Source organism: Gymnoscopelus microlampas (assembly GCF_963454915.1).
Source record: "Gymnoscopelus microlampas genome assembly, chromosome: 1".
Lineage (NCBI taxonomy): Eukaryota > Metazoa > Chordata > Actinopteri > Myctophiformes > Myctophidae > Gymnoscopelus > Gymnoscopelus microlampas.
Window position 1 is genome coordinate 14,215,063 of NC_139962.1, and position 20,455 is coordinate 14,235,517.

The 20,455-nt window shown below is 43.8% G+C and overlaps 1 protein-coding gene across 7 annotated transcripts in view; it reads left to right on the forward strand.

The window, feature by feature from the left end:
• The first annotated feature begins 2,500 nt into the window (after positions 1 to 2,500).
• Positions 2,501 to 20,455, forward strand: part of samd4a (sterile alpha motif domain containing 4A) — a 72,543-nt gene continuing 54,588 nt past the window's right edge. For 3 of the 7 annotated variants that reach the window (XM_084062045.1, XM_084062048.1, XM_084062047.1), the window contains exons 1-2: positions 2,501 to 2,680; positions 4,333 to 5,224. In XM_084062045.1, the coding sequence (XP_083918171.1) occupies positions 5,029 to 5,224 (196 nt within the window). In that variant the 5' untranslated portion in view covers positions 2,501 to 2,680; positions 4,333 to 5,028. Of the gene's footprint in view, positions 2,685 to 4,332; positions 5,225 to 20,455 lie in introns of all 7 variants that reach the window. The other 4 variants (XM_084062049.1, XM_084062050.1, XM_084062051.1 and 1 more) reach the window with 2 other exon arrangements.

The window sequence follows — 20,455 nt, forward strand, 5'->3', positions numbered from 1 at the left end:
TTTGGTGCCCACCTCTCCAGCTGCCCATGGTTTTGGTGGCCAGATGTACTAGTGCCTAACTTTCTTGTATTCGTTGGGGACTATAGTATTACAATCTGAGTCAAAACAGCAGCCTAACATACTGTACAGGAGCCCCCTTCCCCTTTGCTGTCAAGGTGGGTGAAGGTGGCATTGTAAGCGGATCTGTTGGGATTAGGCAAATTGCAGTGGATCCAACGTGCTGGGTTGAGATGAGCATGTAGAATAACTGGACTCAAAGCACTTCATGCTTTGAGAGACTATACAAAATTGGAGGATAATATCTGGCCCCTGGGCTGTAGTTTGGGGACCCCTCATTTAGCTGAACGGTAGGCCCATCACTCAGCACTGCATGCATAAACTAGCTCACACACTGCACTAAAGTGTTTTACCGGTTCTGCAGTCATGATGACTGTAGCAAGAGAGTGTTCCCCAATCCCCACCCTGTGATAGTCGACAAGACAGACCGACTGTACATGGCAGTGGTTTACTTAAGTGAAAGTATCAATACTGCAATGTACAAACACTCTGTTAGAAGTAAAAGTCCGGTAATCAAAATGTACTTGAGTAAAAGTACAAAAGTATTGGTATCAAATAATCAAAATGTACAATCAAAAAGTAACTAGTTACTTAAGTTTTCAAATAATTGTAGTGGAGTAAAAGTATATTTGCCTCTGAGATGTAGTGGAGTACAAGGAAAAGTATTGAAAATTGGAAATACTAAGTAAAGTAAAACAATACCGCAAATGTGTACTTAAGTACAGTACTTGAGTAAATGTACTTAGTTACTTTACACCACTGCTACACGGTCGCCCTCTGTAGGGTGGAATGCACTCTGGAGCTGAGTAAACACACCGTGAAGAACTTCAGACAGGGAGAGCCGAGAAGGGCGTCACACTGGCTTCATTGATAGAAAATATGAAACACACTACATTTTCCCCGTTTCCCAGCATTTATCAAACAACTGGCCATAAATGGTTTCCCCACCTTAAAGATACTACTTCTTTTGAGTGACGTGTGTGTGTGTGTGTGTGTGTGTGTGTGTGTGTGTGTGTGTGTGTGTGTGTGTGTGTGTGTGTGTGTGTGTGTGTGTGTGTGTGTGTGTGTGCGTGTGTGTGCGCGCGCGCGTGTGTGTGTGTGAGTGTGTAAGTGAGAGAGAGAATACCACCACAAGCCTACATTCGAGCTTGTATCCTTGTTTTGATTTCTAGTTGTTTGCTATGGAGACCTAGCTTGTTATAAAAAAAATTCAAAAGGGAGGGAGAAGAAAGAAAGAAAAAACTTTCCTCTGTAATCCCTCTCTGGGTCGTCTCTTGTTTCTGGTTAGGCTGCTGTGTCCCTAAATTCTCCATTCTCTATTTCTGTGCTTCCTTGCTGCTGCCAAGCCCCTGACGTAATGCTCCACGTTAATTATTAGCATGTGGAGAGAGCAACGGGTATAGTCTAGATCCCATAGACTGGAGGTACGAATTTGTCGCGTCGTGATTGGCTAGTGCAGTGGTTTTCAACCCTTTTCGCGTCAAGGACCCCCAAATTGACACATATTAGCCCAGGGACCCCCATTTGAAAAGATATGCCAGGGACTCAACCATTTATATTTCTTGGGAGTCCCAATCTACACTTTATCACCATCATGCGTAGGTCTGCTATTTGGTCGATCTCGATTTCTGTAGTGTAAAATAACAGCATACCAAATGCACTCTTTACATGTCCGTTTTATCAAGTATAGAGGGTTTAAGTGGTACTTAATTTGCAGCTCAACAAAAGCTAATTCATCCTAGTGTATGAAGGAGCTCAATTTAACAATAAATTAAAATCTCCGCGATACGATTATTGTGAGAGCTCATCCTCCACGGTCAAGTATGAATCACACAGAAAGTAATATTGACAACAAACCTAAACTATTACCACACACACACTGGACACGAGGGGTCCACACACCAGGGGTCTTCAACGTTTTCAGGCCAAGGACCCCCTAGCTGAGAGAGAGAGAGATGAAGCAGGGACCCCCTCTATATTGTATAAAAAAGTGTTTTTTAGATTAAACTTTTTTTTGTTTACTTGGTCTGCTCTTTTTTCCCCCTCTACACCTATACCTCTTTGCCAAAAAAATAGCCGATCTACAAGCTCACCTTGCGCTGCCAGGCGTTGTGAGCTTGTATATCTGCTATTTTGGCTACGGTTCTCCAAAGAAAAAGGGATGCTAGGGTTCAAGTGGTTAAGGTAAAAAAAAACTAAATCCTATCACACAAAGATTTGGCGGACCCCCTAGGGGTCCCGGACCCCCTGTTGAAGACCCCTGTACCACACACACACACACACACTGGACACGCTACACTCCAGAAAGTGTTGTCTCCCCGGCCCCGCGTCAGTTAGGTGGTTGCTCCGTCAACCAACCAACCAGCAAATCACGGCGCTGTGGCCGCTCCGGGCTATGGGATGTGGATCCCCACCAAAGCAATGCCTGTGCTCTGCTCTCCTCTGGTGGTTATTACTGGACGGAGAGTGGAGGAAAAGTTAGTCAAGATGGCAAACCCCACAGAGTCGTGAGAGTGAAGGGGCGCCGACCGCTGCCCCGTGTGTGTGCTGCTTCTTCAGTCTCCAGCTTCTTGAGAGTCTCGAGCCTCTTAAGACACTACGGATGCATTTGAGCCAAGAAGAAGTAAGTAAGCCTCGACTTTACTTTTGTTATTTCATATTCTCAAGTGAACTATTCATTCCAGCAAAATCTCGGGATAAAGCCAAGCTTCTCTTTTTTTGCCTCAAATGTTTACATATATTACAAAATATGACCTTTCGGGCTATATTTTATTAGACCTTTTAGACCTTAGGCTGCTGCCTATCCCCGGATTCCGCATTTCACACGTAAAAAGCTATTTTGAGCTCCCTAAACGCAAGGGAAGGGAGGGAGGGGAGCATTGAGTTTGAATTATTATAATTATATGGTGTATATTACCATGGTATAACGGGTTGGCGTGTAATATTCTAGACAGGGAGGTGAGATACGGTGGTGTTTTTGTGCCTTTCCTTCACGGCATGTAAGCACATTATTGTCTCTGCTGATGAAGGCAAGTGACAGTTTTAGACAGCGGTTTATGCTGACTGACGGTCTTGGAGCAGTGTTGCCAGATTCTGTGAGAGAAACAAGCAACCAGGTCTAGGAAAACAAGTCCAAAAGAAGCGGCCACATGATGAGCACTTTAAACATATACATCGGCTCTTTGAAAATAGTCGAAGTACAAGCTCACAACGCGTCGCGACACGTTGTGAGCTTGTAGATCGGATATTTTCAAATAAAATCTTGGGGGGAAAATTAGAATATTTTAACAACGCAAATCTTGTATGGGGATCCCTGGCACAAAATATTTTTAGATGGGGGGTCGGTGAACAAATACCCATTAATTTTTTAATTCATTTTGGGGCCCTTGACGTGAAAATATTTTAGAGCCACAGGTTTAAACAACATTTAGGAAACAATTAAGCCCAAATAAGCAACTTTACAGGAAAAAATAGCCCAAAGTCGCTTATAATAAGGGAACATGGCAACACGGTCTTGGAGGTAACATTTCGATAGGCGAGATCCGTGGGCTGTCCTTTATGTATTTATTCGATTAAATCCACCAGTAGAATGTCCGTGTTTACGAAATATGACCTATATAAGCCGAACCAGTTTAAAAAATATATACATACATATCGAATTGAAGTTTAGTGCTAGTCGAGTCACATGAAAGCACACACATAGTCCCTCCAAACGTCGCCATCTGTAGCCAGCAGCGACCCGGCGTCGTTCCTTTGGAAAAACCCTGAGATGTGTAGAATCTACACACAGTATTTTTTTTAGGAATGGGGTGGATACGAAACGAATTGTTTTCATTTGGTCTCGGTGGTTAACGCCACAGGCCCCATGCATATGCGACAGCGAGGAGGTGACCTATAAATGCAAGTAGGACGGTTCTACTTTTTTTTGTGTGCTGGTTGGGCTTTATGGGTGAATGCATTCTTTTAAAACGGCTCCATTGCAGAAGTGTGCAGTCAGTGGTTGGTGTGTGTGTGTGTGTGTGTGTGTGTGTGTGTGTGTGTGTGTGTGTGTGTGTGTGTGTGTGTGTGTGTGTTTTAAGCAACAAGGGACTGTCGCATTTCAATTACCTTAGGATTGTTCGCAGACAGTCAAAGTAGACTCTTAAAGCAGAAGACATAATTGTGTGTGTGTGTGTGTGTGTGTGTGTGTGTGTGTGTGTGTGTGTGGATGTGAAAGAGGTAAATGGTTTTGAAACACAATTTTATTTGTATGCTTTTTTTCTCCTCATTTTGCAGGCCTAGGGGGGAATCCCTGAAGAAAAATGCCAATGTGGGTGAAACTGATGTGACAGGGCGTGTTGGAAGGAAGCTGACTCATCATAAATCAAGCCTTCTGGTGCAACTACTAAGTACCTGAGAGCAGCTAATATCACCTAATGCCAAGCTAGACGAACACTTACAAGCACCCTGTTGGAGACTATCAAGCTGTGGCTACTAGGCACAGAAGACACTGATTGCCTGTAGCTGTTAATACAATAGGAAGACACCCAACAATACATACAGGTCAATAACAACAACAAAAACATATCTAAAGGGCCTAGCAAAGGCTGTTTTTCTGCTGTCCTGCCATCACTAAAGGAGAAAACATGACACCCATCAGCTGAAACCCCTCGCAATCTTTAAAACTTCTCATGAATAAACAGCTCATCAAACAATCGGCTAGTAAGACCTCCTTCGCCCGGGCCTCACCGACAGCATCCTCTACTCATTTCGACCTGACAGCTGGTAGGCGACCAACCTGCCACCTTCTACCACTGAGCTACAGCAACTGAAGGGAGGTCACTTACTGAGGTCACTTCAGAACAGCACTAGTTCCACAGGTGGAAGGGACAACTATCTTCCACCTTTATAGGTCTCAGCGTAACATTGATCAGCAGGAGGGCGTCCACACGCTCATAGTTGCTCCCTTCCCTGTGCCAGTGCCTGCAGACCATGATGTTTCGTGACCAGGTGGGCGTGTTGGCCAGCTGGTTTAAGGGATGGAACGAGTGTGAGCAGACAGTGGCTCTGCTGTCCCTGCTGAAGCGAGTCAGTCGGACCCAGGCTCGCTTTCTGCAGTTGTGCCTGGAGCACTCCTTATCCGAGTGCACCGAGCTTCACGTGCTGGAGGGCGAGGCCAACAACCCAGGTAGGTCAGACACAAACACACTCATTTGTGAACACCTTTTTTAGAATGTGTGCATAAATACAAAACATGCAGGCACACACACACACACACACACACACACACACACACACACACACACACACACACACACACACACACACACACACACACACACACACACACACACACACACACACTCCCTATTTGACGCCCTCACACACACACACACACATTTCCTATTTGACGCCCTCCACTAGATCTAACGTCATGTTTAGATCAATGGTAGCACAGCCTCCAAAAACATTTCCAGATTGCTAACTTATTGATGATGCACACTGCATTTAGGGACATGCTGCTATTTTTAGCATTGCGTTAGATGTAATGTTTGTGGAAAACCACTCTTCTTTGAACACTGAGCACCCTTTTCATCCCTCACTCTTTATCGGATCCTACTATTTCAATTAAAAGCTCTGATCACCGGTTGATGAAACTGTGTCGGGCAAAAATTCAACACAGTCCGCAACCGGATGTGGAGAGTGTCAACACGTTGTGTTGTCTCAGCTGGCACTGTGGCGGGCTAGAGGGGTCAGTCCATCAGGCGGCCAGAGTGAGTGTCTGGCTGTTGCTCTGTATGTACCAATCTCCAGGCTGGTAACACTTCGAGGCACCAAGTGGGGTCTGACTGGGGTTGTTGCATCAGACTGCAGCGTGGCCATGGAAACGGGAAACCCTGGCAACTGACCTGGCTCATGAAAAATAGAAATACTTCTGCCGACGCCACCGGTGGTGTGGCGGAGGGCATTACTCCTCTGTCTGTGAGCGCCCATGGTAACCGCTGCACCAACACATCTGTCCACTCCTACAGAGCTTTCAAAGGAATTGGCATTATTATTAGTGATGAGGAGGACACAGAAACCCTCTGCTGCGGTATCTGTTACACACGCACGCACGCACGCACGCACGCACGCACGCACGCACGCACGCACGCACGCACGCACGCACGCACGCACGCACGCACGCACGCACGCACGCACGCACGCACGCACGCACGCACGCACACACACACACACACACACACACACACACACACACACACACACACACACACACACACACACACACACACACACACACACACACACACACACACACACACACACACACACACACACACACACACACACACACACTGCATGGGATTCCCGCCGGGGTTACGGGGGACAAGCAGCTTCGTCTTTATTATGTTTAGTACTTAAGGAAGTACATTATGAAGTTCATTAACCACTTAAGCCCTACATACTTCGGTCTATCCTTGGTCCCCTCATGTTCTCTCTCTGTACCAAATGTCTTAGCCGAACATAGATGATCTACAAGTAGATGTTCTATTTTTGCCAAATGTTCGCCCATTATATGACATGCCCAATAGGGACGCTTGGATTCAAGTGGTTAAGTGTGTCCTACCCAGACTACTGCCAGTGAGGCTGATATCTACTGACAGGGATCAGAGCAGAGTCAGTAGTGAGGGGCTGTAAATGTAGAGGAGATGCTGCAATGAGGCCATTTACAGCGTACCAACAAGTCTACAGGAAATATCGTGCTCCACCCGACAACATCTTTTTTACACTGGCCACTGTGAGTGATTGGTGGACACTGGTTGGGTTTCTGTGATGTGTTTGCCATCATTCCAGAGGAGATAACGCAGTCAAATTGTATGAATGATTTTTCAGAAAGAATTTGCATTAAGGTGACAACTGGAGGAAACAGGCTAAGGCAAGCTAAGGCAAGCTTTACATGTGGAAAGCAATTGGTATCTAAATCTGAATAATATATGAGTCATATTACTGCATTTCCCATGAATGTTGTTCAGTAAAATATGTGAACTCAGGTCTTTTTTTATATTTTTATTCTGTATGTTATTATGTTTAACCTGGGTAAAGGGAGGGGTAATGATTGAAATTTGCTGAGCTTGAATACATTTATTTATTTATTTGCGTTTATTTGTAGGCCTGAGACATTTCATAGCATCAGGATACTTTGTGACACTGCCTGCAATATCCCTCCTTCTGTAAAACAATGAAGCTGTGGACATTGTTTTAGTCAATATCATTTATGATACACTGTATACGGTATGTGAGATTGTCATGCAGCCATAGGTTAGTAGTTTATTTACAACGTGATGCCGCAAATTGAATTATTAACACTATGGTAAAAAGCTGAATGAAACACCCCATACCTCATGATTTGCCTACTCATTGTAAAACAGTGTAGTGCCAAATGATGTGGCATGTGGCATTTCTTTATCAATTAGTGAATTCAATTGTTTTCACGTGGATAGCTTTCTCCCCATTGCATTTAGATTTCACAGTTCACTGAGTTCAGGAAGCTGGGAGCCTGACAGTGATGGAGAGGCACAGGACAGAAGGTCCTGATGGGATTCGATTCTAGGTCACTTTTGGGGTATGTGTGTGTCTGGAAGTAGAGCTCCTAACCGCTCAACCAATAACAGACATACAGGCCTAGTTCATTCTATTTTAAACAGGAGCTGACCAGCCCTTGCTCTCTAGTTTTGAGGGACAGGCAGGTGTAGATCAGTCTATGGTTTTAATTGTTTTGGAAAAGAAAATATCCATTGTCTTGGTTATTATTATTTGTTTAGGCATCTTTGCTTTAATTGACAGGTTGAACGTTGATTCATCCGTGTCGCCCAGTGATTGCACACAGTTGGCCTTTAATCCACCTCATTTTGTCATTATCATAGGTAACTAAATCCATAAAGCCTGATAGGATGGTACAGATCAAGATCAATGCATCATATCGTGTGATTTAACGCAGTGGTTCTCAAACTTTTTCATGTCAAGGACCCCCAAAATGATATGTATTTGGCCGCGGACCCCCATCTAAAAATATTTTGTTCCAGGGACCCCCAGAAGCAAAGATTTGAGCAACAAATGTTTGCTTAAAAATATATATATATTCAAAGGTTTGCACAAATCTTCACGATTTTGACGCGCTATGAGCTTGTATATCTGCTATTTTTGAATAGCCAAAGTATAAAAGGTCATAATTATTGTGATGCTATATTAACACATTTTGCTGGGTACCCCCTGGGACCCTCTCAAGTACCCCTGGGGGTCCCCGGACCCCACTTTGAGAACCAATGATTTAACGGGCGTAGACGTGACATACTGTATACAAACTTTACGCTGCATGTATTTGCACTGACTGCACTGTTATTTCATCCAAATTTGTTTGTCGAAATCGTCCCACTTCACACTCACAAGTTGCCAGCAGCAGTATCTTAAGAAAAATGAAGAGCACATATGACCCAAAGACATGCACTCACAGATGCACACTGTTTCCTCTCCCGTTTGGAAAACCTTGTCTACTGTAGTTTTTTATGTTGAACATTTTGAGTTGGCTATGCTGGAATGCGTCACGGATGCAATTCATTTTGAGTTTGTATATCGGTTATTTTCGGAATGACACTGTCATACTACAAAATATAAATCAGGCTTATATCTGCCAGTCAACAAGTCTGAGGTAAAAGATCAAACTGGACTGCACAACATGAATTCAACAAATTGATATAGACCTGTCAAAAAAGTAGAAATAAATTGAATGAAATTGTAAATGATGGATGCAAGCGGGTGTTAGGGTCTGTGTAGCAAAGTTGCTAAAACGCATGATGATAACGTGATGCTTAATTTCTTTTCCATCACGGGAACAGATCTACAAGCTAACAACAACACGTCACAATGCGACACATTGTTAGCTTGTAGATCTGTTCATTCTGGCAAGCGACACCATCGTACTAAGGAGTGTAGGCTAGATGGGGCATTACATCAGAGACAGACAGTAGGATCTTTGTTTACGTTTTGTGATGGATTGTGTGTGTGTGTGTGTGTGTGTGTGTGTGTGTGTGTGTGTGTGTGTGTGTTCTGTGCCTCCTCTAGCCATGGGGGAAAGAGAATTTAATATTGCAGTTATGGACATTGTGGTGATCAGGCTGCTTTGGTTTGCATTATTGTCTCCACCAGGCCGAAGGCGTGGCTGAGACTATATTTTCGCCCCTGTCCGTCCGTCCATCCGTGCGTGTGTGTGTCCGTCTGTCAGCTAATCTCCGGCACCGTTGGCCCGATCGATGTGAAACTGCGCACACACATTCCTTGGATGCCAGAGCAGAACCTCTGCCCTAAATGTTTCACATCGGCCTGTTATAACGCCACCAGGAGGCCAATTTCTGCAAAACATTTTTTTTAAATATTTGCTCCGAACATCACGCAAATTGGTAGACATTATCTCATAGTCATGTGATCAAGATTGACTTCTACTACCTGGCCTGGCTGTCTGTAGCGTATGCTACTATAGGGAAATGTGAGGCATTTGAATTGAATTGCCAGGGGATACACTGGCTGTGACTTCGCCATATCAATAGCTAAGGTTACCATGGTAAAGGGTTTTAGTACATACAGCACATACTACATGGTAAATGTAGGCTAATTAAATACACACATTAGGGGTGATTTTTGGTTTACTTGTCTGGCTGATCATTCTGTGTTATGTTTCCTGTGCTTCAAAAATGTAAAACAGCACAAGTACAGTTATAACACTTTGTCTAAAAGGTCCGTCCAAAAAAGGCTTTGCGGTCTTGTTTCAATTGAGGTCCTTGTATTCAATTCATAAACACATAAAATAGCACCAAACCGTTCAAAATCATCACAAAAATACAGAAAAAAACAACACTATGTACAGAGTCGGAAAAACAACGTGGGGGGGGGGACACTCTGGCGTTCCCACCCCTAAAGTGTTTAGAAAATGTGACAAAATGGTTTTGCATGCCTGGTATACAACTCAATCATCCAAATATGAGATAGACTGTCTGAAATTACAGCAAGCCCTTGCTGTATTTAACCTACTATTTACTGTACATTGTGCCTGAATCTCCTTTTATCAGTCTCTCAGATGTGCACTGGCCACCAGAAAGGGCATAATATTAAACAACCTTTAGCTGACCTGTGCATACCGAGGCATACATTCCCCCGTTTTGGCTAAAAGCATCAGTCTGGACTTTTGGTCTACGTCAAAGTTCCAATTCTTAACTTTTCATTCTTTGCAACAACCTTCATCCCAGAGGAGTTGAGCTATATTCATTTAGAAGATTGAAGGAACAGCTAAAAGGCAGCATTGGGGACACACACTGGGGGGAATCGATCCCAGCCATCAGGCATATTATGTGGTTCAGGAGACAGTGGTTTGAACCACCACAGTAACTCGCTAAAAGAGTCTTTGAGTTTTTCTACCTCCACGCTGACTGAGAGCCACGCCTTACGGTCCTATCCCACCTGTGTCAGCTTGCGGTCGTTTCCCTTCACGCTGACTCAGCTAGGCAAGTATGACAGTATCAGCAGCCCTGTTCCAGCCTCTGAGAATTTACATTAGGCCTAATGCTCTTGAAACGTAGCAGAATGGTTGTCTGGTTACATGATCTCTCTGGCACAAGGTTTCCGTTAGCCGGTTAATACCGGCCATTGGATGATTAAAATTTTACTTGACCCGATAAATAAAATGATCCTCGGACACATTGGCCAGCTGCCTTGCTCCACGATATTAGTATGATTATTAGTGAAATTATTATTATTATTATTATTATTATTAGGCTATTTGGATATTAAATAAAGTAACACATTACAATTCCTACATTTCCAACAATTAAAATCACATTTAAAGTTTTTTTATGAGCAAACATTGACTGGTGAATCATCAGTGTTTTATTCTTCCTGCCTTCCAGCACAGCTCCTCGCAATAAACACAACACACAGATACACACACAGAGACTCACACAGCCTGATATATGCTTCGTCGTACCACGCGGCTAACAGAGCCGATCTACAAGCTCACACTTGTATATTGCCTATGCTAGCTGCGCAACACCATCGTGCAACTTAGTATAAACCACGCTTGAGCTGGCTGCACAGTGGCGTGGCTCAGACTTTCCTTGCAACATTGTGCAAAATGAATGGGTTTACGAACTACGAAGGGCGCAAGTCGTGAGACCAACATAAAGGTGGAGCATTGATCATAATATCGCAGTGCTATAATGGAGGACACAGCGAACCAAGCCGTAATCTTCCAATATCTACTGTGTAGGCTACTCATATCGCTGGCGCAGTTCAAAAGTTGTACAACATGTCACAAAATGACAGTATTCAACAATTCATTACAATAAGCGAGTTGCTACAATCAGTGTTTTGGAAAGTGATGGAAGAACCCAGGCACGTGACTAACTATGCTGCCATCATGTAACAATGAATATGACAGGATAAGAAAGCTTATTATGTACGTTACTAGCCTACTTACATATTAATCAGCCGTTCATACAACCTCTTTCAACCTTTAGTTGAACAATGTTGAGATGCATAGCCTGCCCTGAAACATATTCAGCCAGTTTGTTTATTCTCTTTAATATTACAGCACATGATGCGGTGTAGCTTGTAGATATATCACTTGTCCGCCCCAACCACTTCATGTTCTTTTTGGCAAGCATGATCGAGTAGATACATTATGCGTTTTGAATCTATGGACAGACGCAGGAACAGCGCAGAGTGCAGTGCATCTGTGGTTGAAAAGAGCACGCTGCGCTACGCGGCTGTAGCGATCAGTTGGGTGGTGCACACTCACGTAAACACGTACGTGACGTGTATGAAATTACGGACGATTTTTTTTAACACCTGACCGGAATTTTAAAAAAATGTCGGTGACGTTGGCCGCCCAGGAAAATGACTAGCGGAAACCCTGCTCTGGCATGCTGGCAGCTTGTACCACTGTGCATCTGTTTCTGTTTCTCGCATTGTTATTCTTTAAGTTGTAAAGACAAGCTGTTAATCACGGAAATAGTTCTGAAAGAATAAAGAGCATGATAACAAAAACACATAAATTACTCCTGAAAATTAACCAGCAAGACATCTCCCCTCAATGAGAGATTGAAAGAGCATTTCTCAGATTGTAACCTCATGTCTTGTTTTTCTGAAGTGAGCAGACCAGACTAGACCAGACCAAGCAAATGATTACATTTTCCAACATCAGAGATCACAGAGGGGGAAAAGGCGTTAAAAAAGGTTATAAGATCCTGAACTGGAACGGATTTCACTGGCACACAGTGAAATCCTCAGTGTTAATTTATCTATAGAGTGTACATTTGTACACTCTCTTAATTACAAATGGATGAATGAACAGATTGAACAATACAGATTTTAAGATGCAGTTGAAGGGTTAACATGCAGCTGGGAGTCTTGAGTTGAGTGGAAAAGCGCAACTATTTGGAAAGTGGTGTACAAATGAATGGAATCCTCAATGACCTACTTCTTTCAGTGCCTGAAGAGGCTGCCTTGTTTCTGGGAACCGGCAAGTGATGCGACTTATTTGTTGGTTAAGACACCGTTTTAGTCAATGGGGACACTATTAAAGTCAAAGACAGACACTGCTGAGTCATGTAGGATACATTTTTTATTTTCTGTGAGTGTGAGCCTTTCTGTCATTTTGAAGATGTGACATAATGATTAGACTCTAGATCCCATACACTCCCTTCCAAACTATCCCAACCAATCCCACACTGTTATTATTTCAATAATGTTTTTGTATCATTTGGATTTTGTGTAATGGACCAACATTTGTATGAAAGCTGCATTTCTCCTGACTCCAAATTTAGGGGCCCCTTTTTCCCTTTCAACAAAACATGTTGTTGATGTCCCCTAGATGAGACACATTTTAAAGGGACATGAAAAGCAGTCCATGCTTTGTACTCTCTGTACTCTACACACACACACACACACACACACACACACACACACACACACACACACACACACACACACACACACACACACACACACACACACACACACACACACACACACACACACACACACACACACACACACACACACACACACACACAGTCAAACACACACACAGTGTCAAACACAACACACCACACGCACATAGACGTCTGGGAGGTGGAGTCCAGGGCTCAGTGTAAGAGGGGTGGGGTTAGCAGAGGACAGTGGGCCTGGTGTTCTGAATGACTAGCTTCTTTGGGATGTGGTGTGGTGCATGCACTGCTGACCTGGCTCTGCCTGCCTGCCTGCATGGCCTGCTAGGAAGACTGGTAGGAGGAGGGGTGTGGTGGAGGGACAGAGAGGGAAAGGAGAAGAAGAAGAAAGAGAGAGAGAAAGAGAGAGATAGTCTGTCTACACTACAGGGAGTCTGTCTACATGTACAGGCAGCTGTTTTGTGGGCCTGAGCAGAGGTCATCGATCTCTGTTCTAACTATTAATTATTCACAAATGTGACTCGTTGACCGGCAAAAAATCAAAATAATCTCATGAAATAAAATGTGACATGTTAAAAACTAATTTCTGAATAGAATCACCTTAAATTAATGTATTAAGTCAATACTGAAAAAATTGGCTCCTTTTGGAATATGTGCAGTAGGGCTTACTAGTTTCTTCCCTGGGGGTGGGGGTTTGTACAGCTAATTCTGTTGTACTTTCATTCAACAAGAACTGCCTCAGCCTAAATGAGCATTCCAAACCAGGGTTAGGGAGTGCAAGTCAAGAGTAACATGGAACTGGTTGATGGGCTGGAGTGATCTAATTACAAAACTGTACATAACTGTATTGGTTTAGTGTAGCAGCAAAACGAGGTTACTGATCACAATTTCAAGTAGCAGAGCTCAAAATTGCGACCGGGGAGTCGCATATGCGCCCCAACATTCAATTCAAGTTATTGTTGTGGTGCGACCCAAAACATGAAACCAAAACGAGTGCTCCTCTTCCCCTGCCATGTATACGATCTCACCGGTCCGTGTGTCAGAAAGTATGTTTTTTTTTAGTTGAGAAACGAGACAGGTCAATTGTGAATGAGAGGCAGTGCTACTCTGTTTCTCTCTATGTGTGTGTGTGTGTGTGTGTTTGTATGTGTGTGCTCGTGCGTGTGCGCTTGTGCGCCAGAGTGTGCTGCTGTCAGAGCTGTTCCTCTAGTCAGAGACGCGAGTCATGGTAGATCGCACGGCTGGTATATTTATTAACGGTTTTAAATATTCAGAATGGGGGGATTTTGAATTTGAATAATCTTGGTATTTTTGGTCAACATAATGACCTTCAGCAGCTACTGTGAGCTAACACAATCATATCATGAACGTCAGGCATTCGGTTTAGAGTCCTACAGTGCGAGATGCATAAGTAATACAGAAAACTATATGACTGCGTCGTCTTCCATCTGTCAACAAGATGAGTGACAGACAGAGAAAGTGGGGGTGTTTGTAATAATAGCCTACTATTACTCTGCGGATTCCTCTCTTTGCATCTCACAGAGAGCTGAGCCGGGGGCCTCTGATGAAAACCTGGGCTGGAAATCAGCATTCCTGGCCGAGTCGGTAAACGGTTCCGGCGTTTGGAGGGATACTGTCTAGGAATGTGGGCACGTCGGAGCGCACTGAGTCAGAGTCGCTCAGCGGGAATTGGAATGGAGTGTGTTCCCAACGAGCGGAAAAAAAGGCTAAAAAGACACAATGGAAAAGAAGGGGAAACCGATTCCGCCTCGAGTAGAGCAAAGGTCCCTGGAGTGTGTCTCGGTATGGGAGAGTGGGTGTGTGTGCGATGACCAGAGGGGTGGTGGGGGAGGTAGTTTTGACTCGCATTCTCTCTGCTGCCAGACTCATTAGTTGAGTCGGCCATAGTGAGAAGGATTAAGGTTCAAGTTTTATCTGCAGGTTACAGCATTTTGCTTTGCGGTTTAGCAGTGGGAGACAGGTGATCCGATCCACATGCCGTGCCTCGTCTAAAAGTCGTGCTGCCTGTCCCAGCCTGTCTGCTTAGAGAGAGAGTGAAACATGGAAGGACAGAAAGAGAGGAGATAAAGAGAGCGAGAGAGACATAAAGAGGGAGGAAGAGAGAGAGAAAGAAAGCTTGTCTCTCGTTTGGGTGTCAAACTATTTCATCGCACCCACGCATGAGCAAACAGTTTATTTCTGGAAGTCAGCGGCGTGTTCCGTGAACTCATACTGAACCTCAGGAATGGGGACGGCGAAGGCTGCCAAGACAACCGGGGGAAAAACCAAAAGGTTGCCTCCTCCCAATCGCCGGCACTTTCTCTATTCAGCTTTCCACCGTGACGTAAAATGGAGCCTTGGTCCATTTTTACACTTAGTTAAATTGACGAATTGGATGCTCATTGTGTGTGTATGTGTGTGAGAGTGAGATAGGAAGGCTGTACTGGGAGAGCCCTGTCTCACACTCATGTTAGTTAGTGGGGAGACAAGCTGCCGAAACGGACTTGGTGCTTCTTCTGAGATCTGTGAGGCTCTAGGTTGTATCGGTTGAGAGAACGATCGGGTGGTTAAAAGGAAGTGTAGACAGAATCCACGGAAATGTGGTAAATGCATTTTTATTCTGGTCGATTGCTTTGCTAGCAAGAGGGCCAATGAGTGTTAGCCGATGAAGCGATGTGTGTTCCTAAAAGGCTGAAAATGAGTCAATTATGAAATATTTAGATCTTTCCTGTGTTGTTTGGACACACTTCGTCTGCCTGTGTGTCTGGACGATTGTGTCCGAGCGTTTCCACTTTCGTGGGAACAGGTGATGGGGAGTGCAGATGCCAGCCTGTCTCGCCGATGGCCAGTTTGTCTCTCCAGACTAGACATACAGACATATAATGTTTCGTCATATATTATCCACCCTCCCTCTGGCCCAGCCCTGCCCCCCCCGTCTCTCCCCCCTCTTTCAGCCAGCTGACTGTGCTATACTGTGTGTTTCATTGTATGGAGGCTGGTTAGACTTGGGTGCCATCCAGGGCCCAACTGTGCTGCAGAACAATATGAGGTTGACTCAGGACAGGAAAAACAATCATCCTATGGATTATATTCAGTATTTACTACTGCATTTCATGTTGTTGTATATGTATTATAATAACATATACATTATAACATTATATACCCATGGTAATGAATGACATAGATGTGCACGTGTACCTACAATAATGCTGAACTATTCCTGGCCAATATGGCTTAAAGGTGATATCATACTTACTACCCTAGCATCGATATTCCATTAGTCTGGCAGTGATGTTGAACCATTTATAATGTAGTGAGTCACCCTGGGACCCGTGGGGGTCATTCAAGTGCATCCCAGGGAAATTGAGTGTGTCCCCTATAAAATCCATAACATTTTGACAAATTCTAATGTTTAACTCATGTTTTATTTAGGGCTGCACGATATGGACAAATTGCATATCTATATTTATGCAAATGATCTCGATAGTAATATAATATGACTTCAGAAAACAGTAAATAAAAATGTTTACTCTCCTATGGCATGATGAACACTCTTATTTTCAAGGCCCACTGAAGATAGACCGGCAAGACACATGCCGCGTAGTGCTCACCATCACATGTCTCAACATTGTATCAACACTACACCTGTATTGTTTCAGACTTAAATAACACGAAGAAAGTGAATGATAATCTCAAATTGTCATAATGGCTAATGTAGTAGAATAGCAAAAACCCCAAAAAATAAAGAGTTCAAATACTAGGTCTTACAGCTGTGGTGAATATTGAAAAAATAATTTGTACATGCTGTTCATCTCTACCAAACCAGTCTGTTCATGTTTGGGAACAATGACTCACAAAGCAATATACCAAAGAAGATTTCAATGCTTTTTATTGAAATCAGTCATGATTTATTACTATGTTTATTGGGTACATATATATTTGAAGTTTGCAGTACTGACCGATTGAAGAAAGTAGTAAGTTAGTATATCAAAACATACCTTGCAGGGCTACCATTCAAATATCGGGATTCAATTCTAGAATCAGGACACTGCAGCATACATACATTGATTTGGACAATAGAATAATATGCAGACAACTATATTCACTGTTGATTTGAAGAATTTGATGAGAGTAGATAAAATGCATTTTAATTACAATGTTCACGAGAAATGTTCTTGATGGCTGTAGGAACTGCTCACATTGAGAGTTGAGCTAAGGAAACAGCACAGTTTCAGCTGGATTGTCTTGGACTCTTGCCTCTCCCCTGTCTTCACATGAATGGGGCTGACAGCAGAAGGACACAGCAAGGCGCCATCGGTCGGACAAGCTCACCGACCTCTGATTGGTTGACAGGGCTGGCCAGGAGGACTTGAATGACACCAGCGCAAGCAGCCGGTGAGACGGAGCTCTGTGGCAACGGTTACCGTGACTTCAGTTAGAACACAGGGGTCTTTGAGTGGGTGGAAATGACCTCATGTCGACTGTGTCCAGGAAGTTGTGTTCAACCATCCGCTTCCAGATGCAAGGGCTTCTTGCCTTCTGGCCAAGCTGCCTGCTGGATCGTTTGCCCCAAAAAAGTGAATTAAATGTGAACCATACCAGTGTGAAATGGGTTCCTGTGTGGCTTACCATGGATACCTGGATATAGTATTTAGCACCGAACTTTTTATTTTGTGTTTTAGATTTTGTTGAGGCTTGAATTTAGTCTTCCTTCTATTGTACTATTAATAATATCCTATTTCCTGGCACCTGAAATTACCCAATTTCAAGGAAGGCCAGTCTTGTCATATCTCATCACATCATGAACAAAATGGAGGTCATTCATTATTTTTGGAGAAGTGAACATTAGGGATGAGCGATAATGTCACAATATTCCCGTCAGCCCAAATATCGGCAATCGATCAATATAGTCACGTGTGAAAGCAATTTGACATGAGAACAGCTCCCCAGTCCCTAGGGGCTCCCCAACCCCCGACACGTGCAGTGCTACTGTGGGTTACTATGGTAACGTGACGTTATCAATGTGAGGAACAGTGATGAGACAACACAAATGGTACTCGTCATGAATGTTGAATTAATAGTGTGTCGAAGCAAAGTTAAAGCAGTCTAGACTAGATCTTGCACCATTGACGGCAAATACGCTGAAAAAAACGCAGGCATTGTCTTTTTAAAAAGACAGACAATGATAAATCTGCAGGGTAATCACGCAGTTCTCTCTGTCTCTCCCTCTTTCTCTGTCTGATGTCAGTATTTTGACTATTTTCTAATCAAAATGTTATTGTCGTGTAAAGGGGTCACTTGGGTTCAGAAATCAGGGAAAGCGGCTACTGATTACTGAAGCCAAGAAAGTTTGAGAACCACTCTAGGGCTAAGCCCTTGAACTTGTCAGGACCTAGCTCCGCCCCTGAGCCCTGGGCCCCTTGCGCCTCTAAGTAATAGACTAATTGTAAAGCACTTGTCAACATGTGCGTTTATTCACGAATAGCAATTTCTTATTGTGTCTAATAACCCATGTTGTCTATCCATGCATTCGCACAATACGTGGCATAAGTTGTCTTTCCAGTGGATGCCTTCTGGTTTCATTTTGAGCAAAGAGGGGTGTTGTGCTATGCCACTGCCTCTGCTGGTGCTAATGAATATTGATTATGATGTGTTGTCCCCTGCGTGGGACAGAGGAGTTCTGCAGATAGGAAGGGAGGAGGAGTGGGAAAGCTGTGTAAGGAGAGGCCGAAGTTAGTCATCATTTCAACGTGGAAAAGCCTCCAAATCACATGTGTTTTTGCCAAAAGCGGCAGTGGCCTAAATGTTAGAGAATCGCACTTGTTGCCGGAAGGTTGCCGGTTCGATTCCCCGGACCGGCAGGAAAAATCTGAATGGGGAAGTGAATGGTCACCATTCTCCCCTCCCCCAACACCACTGAAGTGCCTTTGAGCAAGGCACTGAACCCCCAAGTTCTCCAGTGTAGCTGCTCAGTGGCAGTATAAAACTGTGGTTGAACTGGTCAGCCTCCAGGTTTTAATGTGTGTCTGTCTGCCTGTCTTTGTGTGTCTATGTGCAGGGCGCTGCTGAAAATGAGCACTTGTGCTCAGCTACTACCCTGGGTAAAATAAAGATACAAAAATATTGGTTGTCCTGTACTGGACATCTGTCAAGACTCCAGTATTTATGATATGCTGTCCTACAGTATGCAACTGGACGTTGTCACATACTTTGTGTAAAGATGTAATTCAGAAAAGTGTGTTTATATGTGTGTCCATACACCCCATGCAGTGCTTTGGCCCCTCCTCTCCCAGTAGATATCAAAGTAAAGCTATCTTGATAGGAAAATAATTATCATTCTAGTACAAATGAGGAAGGGGTTCTAAGCACAGAGACGAACAGAGAGAGAGAGAGAGAGAAAGAGAGAGAGAGTCTGATGGGCCCCTGACTGCCATTTCCTTAAATAGAGCTGTGGGCTTCTCCAATCCCACCCTGGCAGAGTCGAGGCTGACATTCCAGTCATAGCTGTGACTGCCACATACAGAGCCTCCTCAGCACTGGAGAGCTACATGGTCTTCCACAGGTACACTAGAATTCCTGCACTCTCCTATAGGCCAGCGTGTCTCTCTTGCCTATAGTTGAAAAGTGATGACTTGGTGGTTTGGACTTGTCCATTAGTTCCAGGTCGATGTTCTGTGCGATAGCGGGGGCATGTGTCTATAAGGATATTTATGGTGGACGCACTCATTTAGAATGGACAGGTGCCATCCAGCCACCAAGACCTCGTGTTCACTGTAGCTATAATAATAATAATGTATTTATATTTACTTAGGGCTGAGCTGGATGACCGTAAATCGTGAGATCGAGACGCACGCAAAAAGACAGTCATAATCACCATTTCATGTTTTGTTTATTGGTTCGTGTGTTAAGCGATTCCCACCACAGTTCAGCTCGTTTTGATTCACTCAACGTCTTGCGTAAGTTCAAGATTTTAGAACAAATGCATGGCGACAGTGAAACAAGTCACTGCTTCTCTGAGTTTAATGTAGCTCACAGGTTTGCAGGCGCCAGGCTAATGATTGGGCTCCGTTTCACCCTGGATAGTAGGCCTATGACGTTCAGGATAAATTCCTGGAGTTGTTGGTAGAGTTCGGAGGTGGAACTAGAAAAATATGCTCCTCGAAGCACAGGTCTCCGCCAGGGGTAGCTTGTTGTGGGCCAGCAATGTTTCACTGCAATCAGATGTTTCACTGCAATCAGATGTTTCACGGCAATCAGATGTTCATGATTTTAGGCATTTTGTTCTAAGTGGGCCACTCCTGCAAACTTTGGAAGCCAATCTTGAAGGCATATGAAAACTTCTACAGATCCGTTTTGACCACATGACTATAGAGATAATGTGTACCGATTGGCGTGATGTTTGGACAAAATCTGTAGGAGTAGTA